Genomic DNA, 20,021 nt, shown 5'->3' with positions numbered 1-20,021 from the left:
ACGTAGCTCTTGGTGGCTTCAGTGACCACGACATCGGTGGGCTCTCCAGGGATGACGCCCACTGAGGGAAGAGGACGCTGCTGTTGAACCTGAGGTGATGCTGAGTTGTGGTGTTTGGGTGGAGTGAGTCAGAGAAGAGCTGGTGGGGGTGGGGGGCACTGACATTCTGGTTTCTCTAGACGTGTTATGTCAGCATCAGGAAGGTAAAACTCATGAACTGCTGAGCCCACAGGAGAAAAAACATCAAACATTCAAGAAAATTTTTTCTCTATATACTTTTCATTTTCACTGCTCAGTGATCTGAAGGAGAGCTGCAGCTTGACAGGTGTCCTGCCCCGGTCCAACTGCCCTCCTCAGTCTGCCCCGGTCCGACTGCCCTCCTCAGTCTGCCCCGGTCCGACTGCCCTCCTCAGTCTGCCCCGGTCCAACTGCTCCGGTCCTACTACCCCGGTGCAACTTCCCCGGTCCAACTGATCTAGTCCAACTGCCTCAGTCAACTGCCATCCTCAATCTACCCCGGTCAAACTGCCCCAGTGAAACTGCTCTGGTCCAAATTCGATGGTCCAACTGCCCTCCTCGATCTGTCCCAGTCAAACATCCCCAGTCAAATTGGCCTCCTCAAACCACCCAGTCAGAACTTCCCAGGTCAGTGAAGTAACCAGGAGACTAAAATGAGTTCACCTCTTCACCTCTTGTCTTCTCTTCCTATTAGAACTGAACAGTGGATGAATGGAGGTGCAGATGAAAGGGTGAAAAGGTGAAAAGGGGAAAAGGAGAAAGGGTGAAAAGGTTCCAGTACCGGTGGGATCCTCCTCTGTGAACTTGATCATCCCGGTGAACGGTGCTGACGGTCCAGCTGTGGGAAATAAGATGCATTAACCCTTTGTGGATTGTGTGTGTTCCTGCTCTGTTTTTCTGGTTCTTGCGGTTCGTGTTCATGATTATTAGCTTATTGATTCCTGCTCTCTGCACTGACTGTCAGGACTCCTTGTGTTTCAACATGTGTCCCACCTTTGAGGCTGGCTCTGTCGGAGGGGTCCATGGCTATCACCGGCTCGGACACACGGGACGGGTGGCTGACGCCCTCCTGGTTGAACGCCCGAACCCTGAAGATGTAGGAGCGGCCCTCCACCAGGCCCGTGACGGGGAAGCGGGCGTACTTGACAGGGTTTTCGTTGCACTGAGCCCAGTGGTGGGTGCCCACCTCGCACCTGCCGAAATGACGCACACAGCAGGTCAGGGAAGACGTCGCTGCAGACACATCAGCCTGAAGAGGCAGGCGTCCCCTCAGGAAGCAAACCGCCAGCTCCAGAATCAACTCTCACTCAAGGCACACCCACTTGTCGATGTAGTAGCCCAGGATGGGGCTGCTGCCCTCCACCGCCGGCTGCTTCCAGGTCACCACCACATAGTCCTTGTTGGCATCATGGCAGCGCACATCCAGGGGGGCCACGGGGGCCCCTTCCACCTCCACATCAGCATCTGCACAGGTCAGAGACATGAGCGCTCTCATCCAACTCACCGTATGGCGTCCAGACAACCGACTGCAAATAACACAACGTACGAGTCCCAGACCTCCCAGGATCTGCTGGGGGTCACAAGTCAAGGCTCACACTTATATCTGGTGGTGATTGTGAGTTCAAGAAAGTGGCAGAAAATGTTAAGACAGTGCCTTCAGAATCAGAGCCATTTTATTACAGTATATGAATCATGGTCATGAATCCTGAGGCTCTAGGAAGCTTTCAATACATTATATATAAAGAAAGAGTTTTACCTTCTTTTATGCTTCATTTACAAACCAGGATTCTTCATAAGATCTCTTCTTTGATAAAAATGTCTAAAACTGCTAAAAATGTAATTAAAAAATGCTCAGCGCTCAAAAGCTGTAAAAGATAAGGATGTAATAAAAAGTCAACAGAGAGCTCTGGTTCTGGACCCTCACACATGCAACAGGTCACAGCTTTGGATGAAAATCAAGACTAAACTTTATGAGCTGAGTTCTCTTCATTCAAAGGGGTTTTGTGGCTGAATTTTATTTGGTGTAAAGAGTTAAAAGTGACTCTTGTCATCAGAAAGGTTTCAGGTCCTGGTTTGAAGACAGAGCTCAGCACTGCCGCCTGGTGGCCAGCAGTGGCATGACCTTATCCTTGACCTCCAGGCATGCTGTGTAACGGCTTTCCGAGGCGCGGGGGGAGGGGGGGGTTTAGACCTGCTGGGTGGAGATGAAGCCTGCTGCTCTTCACCTTTAACAAACACGTAGGCAGAGTAGGAGTCGAATCCAGACTTGGTGTTGACACGCAGCGTGTACATGCCCTCGTCCTCCTTGTTGAGGTGGGTCAGGGTGAGCGTGGCACGCTCCCCAGACCAGTGGGTGTGCACCCATTTGGAGGGCTTCAAGGGCACAGCTGGGGAGACAGGCAACAGGTGCAGTGGTCACGTGGAAAGTGTGGTTCAGCTTTCATTACAAAAAATCTGCCCACCCCCCCATGCTCACAGTTTCTGTACCACACCACCTCGGGCTGGTACTTCTTCACAGTGGGGTAAACAATGACTGTGCAGCCCAGACTCAGTGTCTCCCCCTCATGGCCAAAAGCCACCTCAAATTTGTCGATGATGGTTGTTTGGAAGGTGACTCCATGTTCAGGCGAGTATCCGTCTGCACACATGGAGAGACAAGAAACATGAGGCTGTTATGAGCCCAGGGTTACACTCACAGAACATTTCACATTTCAGCAGAGCTGAGCTTCTCTTTGTTGCTGTAGGGTTTCACCTGCTGCCAGGTAAATGTGACTGAGAGCATGTTAGCATGGAGCTAACCAGCAGCAGCTAGTGAATGTAACACTGAAGCAAAACGCTCAAGGTGATCAACAACCTGGAAGATGCTAACACATTTTATAAAGTACCAAAGGCAATACGACAATGACTGATGCTTTTCCTGTTCTCTTTTGATTGTACACTGTTTTTTCTCTGCAAAGGGACAGTATCACCTAACAGAGTGAGGCAGACCTTGAATTTACTGAACTCAGACTCACAACAAAGGAGTAGAAACAATGCATTAGTTCATCCACAGCTGATTGTTATAATTCTCTATTATCATGAAGAACCAATAACTGATTAAAAACACTGCAGCAGAGTTCTAAGAGGAACCAGAGGAGAAATACATCACTGTAAATCCTTCTTAATAACCACACCATGTTTAAAAGAACTGTCAGTCCCACATGATCCAGCAGAACGCTGGTTTCTGTGTGTGTGTGTGTGTGTGTGTGTGTGTGTGTGTGTGTGTGTGTGTGTGTGTGTGTGTGTGTGTGTGTGTGTGTGCGTGTGTGTGTACACACCACTGGCAATACAAACACACAGAACATATCTGAGGGTTTCTCACGTGGTTTTGGTTCCAGTGGACCTGGTTCTTCACATTCCTGGAACCCTGTGGATGGAGAAACATGTCCGTCACCACAGACAGGAACGGTTCTCAGACACATCAGGCATTCAGACATCATGTCTCTAGAACAGTGTTCTCCAGCCCTGTTGCTGCAGAGCTACTTCCCAGCATGTTTTATCTCTTTCCCTGCTTCAACACACCTGAATCTATTGATTGTGGCCTCACCGAGCTCCCAGTAGAGCCAGATATGAACCTGTTAATGCAAGCAGGTGTGTTGAAGCAGGGAGAGAACTAGAACATGCAGGATAGAGCTCTGCAGGCACAGGCATGGAGAAGTCTGTCACCTGCAGCCACATGTTGCTCTACCGCCCCTCTACAGTGGCTCCATTAAGCTCAATTATATGGAAAAAAAGGGTTTTGTTTTGACACTAGACTATATTTCAAAAGGAGTCTTGTTTCCTGGGTCAAAGTGGGATTATATAGGTATAAACTCTAAAAACAGCTGAAATAGCTAAAATCACACATGAAAGGGGAAGGTAGAAAGGTAGAAAGCTATAATGTTGAAGAAAAACAAGTCTCCTATTCTAAACTGTCGTGATGAAACTAAAGATACGGTTTTTGTAAATAAATTTAATTAGTGAATTTATTTGGATTAAAAATCCCAAAAATGTCTCTTTCAGTCAGGAATGCTTCAGAGCTTTGAGCGAAACATGTGACAGAGAATACTGAAACATTCCCGCAAGCCTGCAGGATGCTGGTGAAAGCCCTGCTGTGTTCCCTGGCCTCCGCCTTCAGGAGAACGATCTGATATGTGGGAAGAGATTTGATGATCACCTACTTTTCACTACGATGGTGGCCACAGAAGAAACTTCTCCTTTAATGTTGAGGGCCGAGGCACAGTACTGCGCCGTGTCCAGGAAGTCACAGCTGAAAGTAAAGCAGTGAGGTTTGAGAGATGCCTTGCTGTGAGGACATGCAGAGCCAGATGAAGCTTCACAACACTTCTTGATTTCCAGGGAGTGCATGTTGTAGTTGCTCTCAGTGGTGTACTTTTCGGGGTGGGCCTTGGCATCGATCAGGACGTTGTTTTTGTACCTTTAAGAGACAACAGCTTGTTTGTTTTGTTGAGTGTTGTGATGAAGTTGAAGATGAGAACTCAGGACAGAAACATTCTCCTTAGAAGGACTCTCATGAGCTGCGGAACCCACCAGGCGATCCGGGGTTTGGGCCATCCTGCCACGGTGCAGTGCAGCTTCACAGTGTTGCCCTCCCAGATGGTCTGTCCGCGAGGCTTGACGATGAACTCGGGGCGGTGTGTCAGGCTGTCCGGGTTCATCTTCTTACGAAACTCAGACCATTCCTCCATCTACAGGATGATGGAGCAGCCAGGCTGTGAAGGGGTGGAGTTATTTGAGAATGGACAGAAGCGAGGACGTACCGTCTTTCCCAGCTCCACTCGTTCGGCAGACTCCCTGATATGTGTGGTTCTAGTTTTCTTCTCCACCTTGACCTCCATAGCTTCCCGGGCCTCCCTCACAAACAGATTCCTCATGGCCACATAACTGATCCCCTCCTCTGTCACATCGTCCTCACGGGCCTCCATCAAACCCCGAACCACATCGTGACTGGAACAGAAGGAGGAGGTGAGCACAGGCACGGCGGCCCTCCCCGGACCCTCGCTCCACTGCCTCTGGTACTCACTCAGCTCTGAATACCGGGATCACGTAGCCGATGACTTCCTTGTCCGTGTCCATCGCCAGGTAGGTACGCTTGGCTCTCTTCGGCAGTGGGCTCAGCTCAACGACCTCCTGGCCCTTCTCTGTCTTCACAACAGCCTTCAGGCTTTGAGGAAACAAAGCGCCAGAGTGAGTTTGCACAGAAACAACAATCAGAACAAACAGTACACAGTGACCAGAATGATCAGGTTGGTCACAATACAGTTCTTTCTTCTGCAAAGACTTAAACTGACAAAGAAATAATTCAACAAACAACATCCTTGGAAAAGAAGAGTGAACACGTTTCTATTGAGTTGTATGGGAGCTACTATTAACACTGCACTAATTACAAAGCAGAGTCAAACACGTTCAGTATGTATTGCATTAAGTGATACATATTCTCTCATCTATTTAAAGGTATGTGCATCTAATTGTTTAAAACAAAAACTAACAACCTCAGATTAAAATAAAATCATCTTTTAAGGAAGTCATCATGTTAAACTGTAGGAACAACCAATCAGCCTGTCAGCGAACATAATCCAACCTCAATTCGCAAGGCCCTTCACTGCTTCGTCACAAAGTGGAGAAAGTGGAAACTTAAGCTAGGTTTACACTTGAACGATTCTGTTCCACGCATTTGGCACGAATCGAGTCACAAACTACTCGTAAAGTGGCATGAAGTGTGCATAAGTGTGCGTAAACCCGTCGTAACTTCGTGCCATGTCGGGACGAGAATATTGAAATGTTCAAAATTTTGGTCACAACAAAATATCACGAACGGGCCGTGAACTATGCGCCAACTGTCTGTGAACTCCTCGTGAACACATCGGGACAATGCGGGAGGATGCGTGCCAGTCGTGGCCACCGGCGAGTACCCGGAAAAGGGCCCCATGTGGGGGATTTTCGACCCACTGTCCGTTGCAGCATCAAGTGTAGCACCTTTAATTTGTCATTGAAATTGACTGATGTCAGCCGTCCGTTTGGGACCCCCCTTCAGCTCGGGGCCCTCGGCAGCGCCTTTTCTGCTGCTCTTCAACACAGAGCAGCTGCAGGTACAGGATCTTCTCTTCTTCGCAATGATGGTGTCTCTGACATTCAGCATGTTGTCTGTTCCACAGCAAATCCAAAAATGACCCGGGGCTGGGGAAGCCACCTTTTTATATGACGTGCGTAATTGCGCGCACAACCATGTCGTGCCAATGCGGGAAGCTCGTAAACTATGCGCAAACTATGCGTGAATGCGTCGTGAATGCGTCGTGAATGCGTCGTGCCAGTTCGTGACACTGATGGGCGCATTCGTGAACTGTCCGTGAACTGTGCATGAACTAGTCGTGAATAGTGCGGGAGCCTGCCGGTTCGTGACTCCAGATTGGCATGCCTTGCCACAATAACATTGTGGCAAAAAGTCGTGCGAGTGTAAACCTAGCTTAAGAAGTCATCTACAGAATTCATGCTGCCTTTGAGTAATGTTTGCTGAACAAACCTGAGGAAGTGTTTCAGCTCAGGAAAAGAAAGCCACACAGGCACCCTCTAGTGAGACAAGGAGGAGTGGTGCATATTTTGACAAACTGTCAAAGTGTCTGGTTTAGTTTTAAGGTCTCTGGTTCCAGTCTCCCTCATGTCTCCTCCTGGTGTCTGATTGGGCAAAAAGACAACCATCCAACGACTGCTCTGCTCTTTTGGAAAAGACTCCTGATCTGAACAATCTGTGCCAGAGCCACATTCAATAAATCATTAGTGAAAAGGTAAGTAATATTAACCTGACACGCCAGATGGACAATTTTATATTCCGCCACGGAATATTTCACAGTTGACAAGGGATCTGCAGGATTTCAGGAACTGAATCAGGCAGGGCCCATCAGCTATGCAAGGTTAATAATAATAATGATGAGTAATTCATTTTCAATTTTTCTCAGTGGATGTTTAAATGTAACTCAAATGTGTAATAACATTACATTACCAATGTTCTTACCCCCCTAACCCTCCTCCCTCGAGGAGGGGGATGTGCAGACTGCCATTTGAGGACAGTTTAGACAGTTTAGAGTACAGTCGGAGGAACACAGCTGGAGTGAGTGGCGGTTTGGAGGTGCAGACATAAACGCTGCACCTGATTGTCTGGCAACCTCAGAAGTCACATATGATTGGCTCTGGAGCCGAGGAAAGTGGTGATGGGCTAGCCCCGCCCACTGAAGTTGCTGCGGCCTGTACCTCTGAGTTTGAAAAAAAAAATTGTATGTATATATCCATGAACACCTCTGTGGCAGATAGCCAAGAAAGAGTGTGAGATGAAGAGTTGGACATCACCCAGGCCTCAGTTGTTGATTCATACAATACTGACCGAAGAAGCTGACGTCACTAGAAACTAGCGAGCAAATGAACTTATTGACCTCTGATGAGGAATGGGACCCATCCACAGTGGTTAATCAGAACAGGTAGAACAGTCCTCCACATGAAGAACCCTAGAAGGAACCATAACATTCAAATGCCAGCCTGCTGTGTCTGTACAACACGGATGGGCAACTCCAGTCCTGAAGGGCGATCGTCCTGAATGTTTTAGACGTCTCGATGCTTTGGCATATCTGAATCTAATCTTGTCTCATCAAGCTTGTAAAAAAGTCCCCTAAGGAACCCCCCACACAGCAGTCAGGTGTGTTGCACCTGAGAGACCTAAAACATGCTGGTACGTCGACCCCCCAGACAAGCAGCTGGCTGTCCCTGGACCTCCTGTCAGGCTTCAGAGCAGCTAACTTAACAGGCACATGGCCAAATGCTGAGACCAGAGGAGCCAAACACCAGCTATGACAACTATGACAGATCACTGTCAGTAGACTGCAAGAACAGACAGACCAACATGTGAACAGTTGGATTTATTATGAGAATGTCTATGGCTCAGTACTGCACTCATGGATAGTGGCGTGGAGTGTCCAGAACTGCAACAGGACAGTAGGTCTTCATTAAAAGAATACTCCGAAGATTTTGGACCCCCGCCCTATCCAGATCATTTACAGAGTGAGATGAGCTCATAAATACCTTTTTTGTATCAGTTCATCCAGTGCCTGGCTAACAGCTGTTAGCATCATAGTTAGCTTAGCTCAACTACAGCAAGTGAAGAGGAGACAGAGCCAGACTGAGAAAGTGGACAAAATACTCCTTCCAGTGGTCCAGGGGACGGCGTATTAGCACGCGAAGTAAATCCGAATGGTTATAAAACTTTTTAAAAGACGTGTTTTCTTTTCAATCCCTTAAAATAGCGTTTTGATACACACAGACCTGCACAAGCATAGTGTGCTGCGGAAGGATATACCGGAGCACAGCGGCTGAGTCTATGGCTTCTACTGCTGTGCTCCGGTATATCCTTCCGCGGAGCACTGTACATGCGCAGGTCTGTGTGGATCAAAACATTATTTTAACGGATTGGAAAAAAAAAAACACGTCTTTTAAAATACTTTATAACCATTCAGATTTACTTCACGTGCTAATACGCCATCCCCTGGACCACTGGAAGGAGTATTTTGTCCACTTTTGTCAGTCCGGCTCTGTTTCCTCTTCACCTGCCGTAGTTGAGCTAAGCTAACTATGATGCTAACAGCTGTTAGCCAGGCACTGGACAAACGGACACAAAAAGGTATTTATGAGCTTATCTCACTCTGTAAATGATCGGGATAGGGTGTGGGTCCAAAATCTTCAGAGTATTCCTTTAAAAACACCATGGGATTGTGGAAGCTGACCCTGGAAGACAACTCAAAGTGTCATGAATTGTCTCCACTGCTGTTCAGCATCAGCTCAACCCCCGTGAGGTTAGAAAACTTTGAGGGGGCTTGAAGGACGTCAACCACTAAAAAGCACCTCAAGAGAAAGAACCCAGTCCTGAGAAGTCAGTTGAATGGTAAGAACAAGGTGTGGTCCATCACCATGTTCACACTGCCAGTCATCAGATAGCAGATGGAATCAGAACTTGAACCAAGGAGGGGGAAAGAAGCCACAGACACGAAATCAAGAAAGCTCCTCAGCAGGAATGGAGGGTTTCACCCCATGTCCAGCAACTACCTGAGTCAAAGTGAATGCGCAAGAATAAAACGTCACAAGCGTGGGCTCTCCATGGCAAATTAAGCATCAATAGAGCACCAACATTCACTAGCAAAACATAAACAGAGCACCGGTTTACTCCTACTGGGACACAGCCCGGTAAGACACAGCTGGTGGACCATACCCAACTGGACGGAGCCTTTAGATGCACTCCATCCACGTAATCCGCAAGAAGCTCCCGTTAAGGGGCTCACATTCTCAGAGCTTTGGAATATCTTCCACATTCATCCTATCAGGTGGACGCCAGCCGGAGCACTCACTCTTGTGACATTTGTGTGCGTGTGGAGGGAAGTCCCAAAAAAGGAGAAAGAGGAGAATATGAACGCGGTCTGTGACTGAAAACGCTCACAATGCCACATTGAATTTTGGGTCGTTGACGTCATGTTTGGGGGTAAATGGCAGGATGGACAATACACCATCGAACAGAGACAAGGATTGCGCTTAGTGTGAGAAAACTGGTCATTGTTGTTGCGGAAAGGATGCAAAAGTAGTTGAAAGGGTAGATTAGCAGATAGTGATTTTAGATTTGTCATTAATCCCGGAGAAGACGCTCCGGACTGCAAGTTGAGGATATAACGAAGAGACATTGGGCTGCCTGGGTTGCTGCCGTGAGACACAAGGACATCACTTTCCACAAAATATCCCCGCACATGTATACTTACTCCCTTCATTTTCACTAAGGTAAGATGTTGTATAAACATCAGTCCTATGTGCCCTTTAGCTGTCTTGTAATGTTGACGTTGCAAAGCTGACGTTGAACCAGTGAACAACTCTTCATTTGGGAGAGCATCTGAAGCTGGAGAAAATGCTGACAGCTAATATGATGCTCATGCTGCTGGTACAAACTACAGTCCATATGAAAGCTGAGACTGTACATATTTCAACGATGTGGCTCTCACTGCTCTGTGTCCAAAACTCAATGAACTAGCAGCCAGTTTCTCTTTCATAGTTTTACATGCAGTGTGTTTAACAAATAAAGTATATGAGAAACACTCTGTCAACTTCTCATGCCATTGTAGGCCAACCAACGTACTAGATGATGGAGAGTGGCTCTGACTGGGCTCCATCCCTACATCTGGGTCACACAGATATTAAAGCTACAGACTCAGCACGAGCTGCAAGACCAAGTCATGGAGAACAGCTGAGGAAGAGCGAACAGCCAGCAGCTGAGACACAGGTCCATCAGGCTGAGCGGCAAGACGAGCCTTCCACAGAATCATTCAGGACCAGAGGAGGCTGCAGGAAACAGTAGTTTCCAGCTACACACTGACAAAGAGTCCCACAACACAAATCAGGAGATTGCACAGACTGAATGTGACTTGTGCACCCTTAGGTGTGCAGAATTGAACTGTCTATTAAAAGAGAAGCGAGAGCTGTGGCGTGAACTAGATGGGCTCAGGATCTCTGATGGCTTCTCTGGAGAAGATGATGATATAGTAAAATACTGCACTGGTCTACCAAACTTGGTCACCTTAATGGCTTTATTCAGTTTTTTGCTGCCTCTCATGTCCACCCAAAACAAAACTCTGACTCCATTTCAAACACTAGCCTTCATGCAGCTTAGTTTAAATCTACCTGTAAAGCATGTAGCTCATCTCTTCGTGTTTCCTCAGTGTACAGAACATTGAATGCAAACCTCAAGCATGCCATTGTAAGGCCAGATAGAGACACTGCACAAAGCTATTCCTCATCAGTCTGTGGAGGCCTTTGTACACAGAGGAGCAGTGATTATTGACTGCTTTGAATTTTTCAGAGAAGCCATCAAACCTGAAAGCACGTGCCAAAATGTTTTCTTCCTACAGGAACAACCACGTGAATATCTGATTGGTATCACACCCGAGGAAGCTATTGGCTTCTGATCAAGAGGGTGCAGAGGCCATACAAGTGACAAACACCCCCCTGAACAGTGGTGTTCTGGACAGTCTGTTGCCTGGCGACATTGTGTCAGCTGATCAGGGTTTTGATATGAAGGGAAATGTTGGCATGTCATGTGCAGAGATCAAACTTCCAGTAAGGCCACTGTAAGGTAGCTGCCAGGGATGTGAAGGAAACTCCAAAAAAAAAAAAAAAACCCAATATGTGGAAAGACTAATTGAAAATGTTTGCCAAAAGTATGAAATATTGACGGGGACCATACTAATCAACATGACCCCACCCCACCATGTGAAGGGGAGGAAAGCACTATTTTGGACAAGATTGTCAGTGTGCTGGTCGCTAACTTCTACATGTTGTTACGTGCCGAGGGCTGTTGTCAGTTCCGGGTCAGGAGGTTGCAAAAGAGAAGGCAGTGGAGCTGGGTGGTGTGGTGCTCAAAAAGGTAGTGGTTTATTTGCAAAAAAGGTGAGGTGTCCAACAAAGGAAAAAGAACCAAAGAAAACAATGGGCAAAGAACAAACAAGCTGGCTCAGGACGTGCTGCTGCAGGAGGCCAGGACCCACTGGTCAACTCCCTCCCTCTGGCAGGCAGCAGCTCCACCTTCTTATACTGTGGCTGATTGGCTCCACCTGGCATGACTGATTGGGGAACAAAGGAGGTGAGGTGCAAGGCAGGAGAGCACACAAACAAATATGGCCCCAGGGCCGTAACACATGTGCACAGCTATTGTTTACAAAAATGATGGATGAATGAAATATACATTTGGAAACTTTAGTCTTCATATCTCAAAAAATTCTTAATAGTAAACATGAAATGACAGAGGTAGACTGAGAAGCACCGAGTTATGTTTAAATGTCCTGGAGATGTACTGATTGTTTTTGAACATTTCAATATGAAGGATATGAGGAGCTGAGTTCTCGTCACGGTAACTCAGCTTCATAGGCTGATGATTCAGTGCATGTGTGTTAAACTGTGGTGAATTCTAAAAATACACACTGAACACCACAAACCATTCTGCTTCTACATTCATAAACCCAGTGCCTGCCAGTTACATAAAGATGCTGCACTCAGATAGGAGAATGTTCTTGTCGCCACCCTCCAGGACTGACCCACACCGAGCTCTGAATGGGTTCTTCAGACCTCTCCATTGTCTGACGCTCTATAAGTGATGGAGCCAGATGATACTGTGATACTGTCCATGTCTCTACACACACACACACACACACACACACACACACACAGAGGAAAGAAAGGAGGTTCACACTGATTGAGAACATCTGATTCCAGTTAGCTTAATGCTGCTCCAGCCCATAAACACCAGGATCATCGTGCCCACTGCAGATAGTATGCACCTATGAGAGCAGGAAGTACAGTTAACTGGATATTCATTTTGCACGTTTCCCTCACAGAATCCAGTCACTCCTAAAGAGACCCTGGACTGAGGCAGAGGAACTCCTCAGCTAATGTGCCAGGTTTAAATGAGTGAGTGGCTGTCGGAGGAGAACTCATCAGCATGTGTTTACCTGGACATAACAAGAAGTAAAGTCTGATCAGACTCACACCCTTCCTGTGGACAGGTCCATCTTTACATCCTGATATGGAAAGGCAAGGAAAGTCCAAGAACCTGGAAATCAATCTGATCAGTTCATTCAGTCTGCATGTGGATGGTGTTCCTGTGAACTGTATATCAGTGTATCAGTGAGTGTGTGTGTGTGTGTGTGTGTGTGTGTGTGTGTGTGTGTGTGTTGGCCTGCCCTCCTCCACTGTGCTTACAGTTTGGCGACCTCCACCCGCTGACGGAGTCTCTCCAGCTGACCCTGACAGGAGCGTCTCCTGGGCTCAGAAATAGCTCAGCTGTCCAGGAATATATCTGGCAGCCGCTCTGCAGCTCAGATTCTTCCTTTGAGCGCTTTTAGAAAAAGGCCCCTGGTTCAAACCCCTCAGCTGGGACAGCCTCCACACTGCAAGCTCACCAGCTGTGGCGCTGTGCGGGCTCAAACATGTACAAAATGACCTCTCAGAGTGTGGGAAACCACTGATCCACTGGGTCGGGGTTACATCCAGTCCAACACGTCCAACAGTTTGCAACATTTCCCAGAGCTACTTGCTGCTTTTTTACAGAAACGCTCAGATTCTAAACGAACCTCTCAGAAAGAAGACACGTCCAAGAAACCAAACAAACAAGTTCAGCAGAACCTCCATCGTCATCCGCGCTTTGAGCTTTACTGGAAATGTGGAAAGAAAATATCCAATAAAATGCTCGACGATGAAACTACAAACGGCTAAAAGGAAATGTTAGAAATCACCACAGATCTCAAATCCATCATAAGCTATGGTTTTGAAAAAGCGCATTAAAAATCCTCAAAAAGGCTAAAACTTATGAAAGGAACCAAAAGCTAAATGGTCTAAAAATGTCATGAAACTGTTTGACACTCGAAAATCATAGTTTTTTAAAATTCAGTTTTTGTACTCTCAGTAAACCTGTAAAAAGACCTCTGAGATTTTTTGGCTCCAGATGAGATGTAAAGTGATAAAAATGTCTCTTTTAGTATTGAAGCTCTAACTGAGATGTAGCTGGAATGTAACGCTGAGTGTTTACTGCTTGGAGAAAGACAGACCGGACGCTACAGTCTGACATACTGGTCGCTAGAGCCTGACAGACTGAACGCTACAGCCTGACAGCCCGGATGCTGCAGCCTCACAGAACAGAAGCTCCAGCCTGACAGTCTGGATGCTACAGTCTGTCAGACCTGATGCTACAACCTGACAGACCGGATGCTTCAGTCTTACAGACAGGACGCTACAGTCTGACATACAGGATGCTAGAATCTGACACACCAGACACTACAGCCAGTTTGCTTTGCTGAGGCCCGATCCCGTCAGATCTGGGCTGCTAAGCAGGACAAGGCCTGGTCTGTACCTAGATGTGAGACCACGAGGCAACACCAGGAAGCCTGTCAGAGTGAGGGGTTGGTGGTGGTTGGAGCGGCGAATGGCGGCGATTGGTAGCCTCACTTCTGCCACTCTACCCCAGGGTAGCTGTGATTACAGGTATAGCCTACCACCGTCAAGGATGGAGTGAATCAAGAATGTCATTGTAAAGCGACCTTGAGTTCACTGGAAAGAAGGCGCTATATGAAACCAATGCATAAAGCATCACCTGATGCTACAGCCTGACACATCTGATGACAGACGAACCGTAGATGAGACTGACAACTTGTCACTTGAACATTTTACACACATACAGTGATTTATATTCAAAGCTTTGATTCCTCCTGAACGTTTGTTAAAGTCCAACAGCAGATTCAATGTGTTTCATTGAGACCGTGTGTGAAAGACCAACGCTTTATAGCATAGTTGTAGCATGATTTAGTTTAGTGTTCAAAATGTTGTGTAATGGTACCCAGTTTGGAGAATACAGGCGAGGCCTCTGGAAATATGTCAACATGCTGTACATTAACATAGAGGTTATCCTTTGACCACATTAATCAAATGACACACCTTCCTATATGGATACAACTAGGTTCAGTTTGTTTTTGGTTAATCTAGACCTAGCCCGATCATCTGGTGCATTTAAGTCCCGTGTGATCTTCCCCCCATCTGTGACTGAAGCCCAGTTACCTTTGGCTCAGCTCTCCCGGCACATTCTGTTGATTCAGGTGAACCTATCTAACTACCAACCATGGTTTACTAGCTGATGGATATGGAGTCCCAAATGCTGTTGGACAGCAATTGGGACTCTAAACTAAATTATATTACAACTATGCAGCAGTCAAATAAAGCCTTAGTACAACCAGATGAGCCGACGCTGAACCCCATGTTGAGTTACACAGCAGTGATGTCCCCAGAGTGCCCTGTGTTACCAGATTCACGTAACAACAAACAATGTTACAGAGTGGAGCTTATCCAGCAGGACCACAGTGAAGCAGACATCCTCTCAGTTTTCTTTGTGAAGAAAACATGACAAGCATGTCTCGTTCTCCTTTTGTCACATAAAAACCCAGTAGAATCCATTTCCTGCGGTGGATGCACTGTGAGAAAATGAGGGAAAGCTCAGCAAAGGAAAAGCAATACTGTATGAATTACAGGTTTGGACATCATTGCTGGGAACGTCTGGACGTCTGAAGGAGAATGATGTGTGTTAGATCAAACCCTCCATCATTAAAGACCGTGAAACGCTGAATAAGCTTGGTGTGTGTGTGTGTGTGTGTGTGTGTGTGTGTGTGTGTGTGTGTGTGTGTGTGTGTGTGTGTGTGTGTGTGTGTGTGTGTGGTGGACACGTTAAAGAGCTCTACTCTGGTCTCAGATCAGGGAGTTTCTGCATCTCTTACCGATGGCTGCTGGTCTTGTGGGACAGGAAGGACTGCTGCTGAACAGAGGACTTGCTGCTCAGGTGGTAGCTGCTCTCATAGTGATGCTGCTGCTGCTGCTGCACCCGCTGCACCTGCTGCACCTGCTGCACCTGCTGCACCTGCTTCACCTGTTGCACCCGCTGCACCTCCTGGTGAGTCTGGTGAGTCTGCTTCTTCTGCGTCACTTGTACTGCCTGTGACATCCTGAGGGCCACCTCACCGGCTTCTAACGCCTGTCCTCTACCGTCGCAGCGCTGCAAATCAATCTCACTGTCAGGGTTGGTGTTGGTCACAACAGGTGAGGGTGACTGGTTAAGATGAGTTAAACTACACTACAGACTAGTCTCACATGCACCAGGTTAGACAGGATCTGCAGGCGGCTTCTGTGTGATTTCTGCAGCTTTTATTGTGCAAAGCGACCATCTGCATGTAGCCTGAAGCTGAATGTGAGCGGAGAGCTGTGCAGCCACATGTGGCTCTCCAGCTCCTCTGAGGCGGTTCCGTCCAGATTCCACTGTGATGCATGTAGAGAGTCCATCATGAAACACCACTGATCTTCATTTTTCTGGACACAACACTCTTTTCATCAAAGTGATTCTCATCTCATGGCTGAAATAGACAGAAATGGTTTGGAAACGAAAAACAGCTAAAATGTCTAGAAGAGGTCAAATAAGTAAAAGAGTCTCAATGTCTCAAAGAGTCATTATTACAGCAGCTGAAACAAAACAAACTGCTGAAGCTGCTAAAAATTGTGAAAAAAACTATACTGGATTAAAAAAAATCAGAACCTGCTAAACTAGAAAAGGTTAAAAAAATGTTGAAAATGGAATAAAATGTCTAAATAAAATAAAACCTGATTTTATTTTCAGAATAAAAAAATCCCAAGTTGCTGAAACAGTTAAAAACAAACAGAAAATGCTAAAAATAGCTACAAAAGAAAGCTGAAGATGTGCTGAGTGTGGTTATGAAGCTTCAGAGATGGGATACAAGTTTATAAAACCACTTATATCTAAACTTTACAGGCTGTGCTCTTTTATTTTGAAGGTTAAAAATGTATTTTGGCTCCAGTTGAATAATTGTAGGTGTAAGTATCGCTGGGCCATCCTCTCCTTGGTGACTGAACCTGTGCTCCAGGGCGGTAATGTCTCCAGCTCACACTGTCCTCCCTTCAGCTCTCACTTCTCACTTGTTCTGGATCTTCACTCCAACCTGAAAAACTCCAACCGTCCACCCGGCACCTGATTCTGGTCTTAAAGTCAGGACTTTATTCCTGACTCTGAGCTCAGCTCAGTGAGCTGAGACTGAACTGCTGAATCAAGGCATCCTCACATCCTCTTCTCTCAACACCAAAAACAACCTGAACTGCTGAAGTGTGAGGAAATGCTTCAACTGCATCAGTGACCCTGAGACACAGTCTGCAACACGAGAAAGTCTTTTGAACAGCTTGAAGGTGTGAGACCTTCATGTCAGACCAGGTTTATTCTGTTTTCACCTGAATTATAACTCTTCCCTCCACTTCCTTTATGTTTCTAACAGTTAATAGAAGTTACTGAAGGTTAATGAGGGTTATTAGGTTGGATGTAGCGTTGGTTTGCTGGTTACAGCTTGTTTTCAGAGCAGTCATGCTGAAGCAGCTGATCTCACTGAAACCACAGATCACATCGACCTTGGTCCTTTTCTGCTGATTGAACCAAAAGACTGGGTGGATCCGTTCTTCTCTGTGGGTCACAGAGAAACAACCAGATGAGAGCTTCACTGCAGCCTCACAGCTCTGTCCTGAGGTCAGAGGTCAGTGGAGTTCACATCGTCTACAGTTTCTCTGCAGCTCATCAGACCACCCCCCGATATTTTACTGGATTTTTCTCTGAGAAGCACAGAGATAAAAGAGCCTCGAACTATGAGCAGAAGCTCAGAGTGTTTCAGTTCGTCTCAAAGTGTGAGGATAAGGCTCAATGGGGCAAAGAGTCTCCAACCCCCCCACAGGGCAAAGAGTCTCCAACCCCCCCACAGGGCAAAGAGTCTCCAACCCCCCCACAGGGCAAAGAGTCTCCAACCCCTCCAAAAGGCAAAGAGTCTCCAACCCCCTCTACAGGGCAAAGAGTCTCCAACTTCTCCACAGGGCAAATAATCTCCAACCCCCCCCCCCCCCCCCCCCCCCCCCCCCCCCCACAGGGCAAAGAGTCTCCAACTACCACACGGGGCAAAGAGTCTCTAACCCCCCCCCCCCTAAGGAGAAGAGTCTCCAACCCCTCCAAAAGGCAAAGAGTCTCCAACACCACCACGGGGCAAAGGGTCTGTAACTCCCCCCCTCCCCAAAGGACAAAGCGTCTCCAACTCCCCCACAGGAGAAAGGTGTCTCCAACTACCCCACCCCACAAGGCAAACAGTCTCCAACTCCACCAAAAGTCAAAAGAGTCTCCGACACCCCCTAACTCCAAACACACACACGAACAGGGCCCACCACACTTCCATCAGTCCCCCTACAGTGCACACTACCCCCCAGCACCCCAGAGGGCACCCCCACTCCCACCAGCCCCCTCAGAGGGCACCCCCACTCCCACCAGCCCCCTCAGAGTACACCGCCTTCCCAATAGTCCCCCCACAGGGCACACCACCCTCTTACTAGCCCCCCTCAGAGCACACCGCCCTCCCACCAGTCCCTCCACAGGGCACACACCCCCCCCCCCCCCCCCCCCACACACACACACACACACACACACACACACACACACACACACTACCACCACAGTGTCTGGTTTCCTCTTTGTCACATTTGAAGGTCTCAGTGTTAAATTCCCGATCAGTGTCATAATGCTTCTTTTTTTCAATTTCATGTCACAGCAATCCCCCCACAGTCCATGCAGTCATGACACAGTTTTGTTTCATGCTCTGGGAGAATGTTTTCATTCCCAAAGAGCACGGCTCTTCCTTTTTTCCTCAATCTTTGAACAGCTTGGCTGCCTCTCACACTTTGAGAAGCCGCTCAGTCAGCATGAAGACCTCGAGTTTCCGATCAATCAGCTGTTAAACATGAAGATTAGCGTGACAACAGAATCAAGCCTGGTTAGTTAACCTGGTTAAAGTGACTGTTAAAGAAAATCCAGGAGAAAACCCAGTAGTGTGAAGAAGAGAGCCGGAGGCTGGTCTGGCCTGATCAGTGGGTGGTGGTACTCACCAGGGGAATCCTCTGATCACAGGTGGAGGTAAACCAAAGAGAAGGTGTGTTAGTCCAAGGTGGATGAAGCAGACTCAGTCAGCAGCAGGGTGGGGGCGCCGTGGACAGGCTGAAATACTGCTGCCACTCTGCAGAATGCCAAGACCCCCTCAGGACCTTTTAAGGCCGGGACACATTTAAATTTAGACCCTGAGACTGAGACACTGAGGAGGGTCAGGAGAGCTGAGGAGGGCCGCTCCACCCCCTCCACTGCCCTCCTCCACCCCACCACCCTCCTCCACCCCCCCTCTACCCTCCTCCACCCCCCCTCTACCCTCCTCCACCCCCACACCCCTGCCCTGGAGGGGGAGGGGGGAGGATTCAGTTCACTTCAATGTGGCGATACAAGAACACTGACATTCTCTGTTCACATTGTTTGATTGATATATTGATGTATCGCTATATTTATATATTGATATGTTTATGCCTTGTTATCTATTGATATATTGATGTATTGCTATGTTTATATACTGATATGTTGATGCATTGATAGAGACTGAAGGCTGTGACCTGCTGGAGACATGGAGGAACTGCAGCTGGGTTCGGGTTGAAGTTAGACCACCTGGAGGGAGGGGGGTCATTAGAGCCTCACAAAGCATCATGGAAACAATCAATTATATCACAAACCAATGGAAGACTTGTGAGTTTGGCTCGAACCATCTTCCACTTTTCCTAAACTGATTTGATTAATTTGGTTGATTTGTGTTTTAAAAAATAAAAATGTGCAGATTTCCCATTCAGCCGCAGGTGAAACATGAACTGACTGATTCGTCAGAGACCACAACTCAGCTTCTCTCCCTTCTCTCATTAACTACTTTAACATGTATTACAGCTCCTGAATAAAGCTGGAAAACTGCAGAGGAACAAAGCTGGGGATCAATCTGTTTACACTACTCTGCACTTTTTACATGATCTGAGGATTATAAATCCAGGACGACGCTGTTCTCTAAACTGGACTTTCACTTGAAGCAGGAGGAAATAATTGAAGCGATTTTTTTCTCTCAAAGCAGTTGGACATGAACTCATTGATTAGTAAAGATAGACTGCATTTTTTTAAACTGCATCATGTCTGAATATATAAATATTAATATTTAGGGATATGTTAGCTTGACTAATTTGATTTTCCATTTTCTATTAACCTCTTGTTCTATTCTGTGTGAAGCAAATTTAATGAATATTCTTCTGAGATCAAAGTCGGTCTGCATGATGAGGTAGTGGTTAGAGCTCTCACCTCACAATGAGAGGGTCATGAGTTCAAATCCTGTGTGGAGGTTTGCATGTTGTGTCTGTTTTCTCTCATGGAATATAAACATGCATGTGAGGTTCATTCTAAACAGAACCCAGTGTGTGTGTGTGTGTCCTGTGACAGACTGGAGACCTGTCCAGGACGTTGATACTCA

The 20,021-nt window shown here is 47.0% G+C and overlaps 1 protein-coding gene across 1 annotated transcript in view; it reads right to left on the bottom strand.

Annotated features, from left to right (window-relative positions):
* LOC115405413 (myomesin-1-like) overlaps window positions 1-18,718 on the bottom strand; it is a 21,309-nt gene extending 2,591 nt beyond the window's left edge. The window contains exons 1-14 of the mRNA XM_030114983.1: window positions 18,583-18,718; window positions 15,387-15,661; window positions 5,081-5,221; window positions 4,818-5,004; window positions 4,588-4,745; window positions 4,382-4,474; window positions 4,218-4,306; window positions 3,380-3,424; window positions 2,495-2,656; window positions 2,244-2,405; window positions 1,341-1,482; window positions 1,012-1,211; window positions 800-856; window positions 3-61 (exon numbers count right to left, since the gene is read on the bottom strand). Coding sequence (XP_029970843.1) covers window positions 3-61; window positions 800-856; window positions 1,012-1,211; window positions 1,341-1,482; window positions 2,244-2,405; window positions 2,495-2,656; window positions 3,380-3,424; window positions 4,218-4,306; window positions 4,382-4,474; window positions 4,588-4,745; window positions 4,818-5,004; window positions 5,081-5,221; window positions 15,387-15,610 — 1,719 coding nt within the window. The 5' untranslated portion in view covers window positions 15,611-15,661; window positions 18,583-18,718. The remainder of the gene's footprint in view (window positions 1-2; window positions 62-799; window positions 857-1,011; window positions 1,212-1,340; window positions 1,483-2,243; window positions 2,406-2,494; window positions 2,657-3,379; window positions 3,425-4,217; window positions 4,307-4,381; window positions 4,475-4,587; window positions 4,746-4,817; window positions 5,005-5,080; window positions 5,222-15,386; window positions 15,662-18,582) is intronic.
* Between the last annotated feature and the right edge of the window lie 1,303 nt (window positions 18,719-20,021).

This window comes from Salarias fasciatus, chromosome 18 (genome assembly GCF_902148845.1).
Source record: "Salarias fasciatus chromosome 18, fSalaFa1.1, whole genome shotgun sequence".
Classification (NCBI taxonomy): Eukaryota; Metazoa; Chordata; class Actinopteri; order Blenniiformes; family Blenniidae; genus Salarias; species Salarias fasciatus.
Note: the sequence above shows the minus strand (reverse complement) of the source record. Positions and strands in the feature narration are given on the sequence as shown.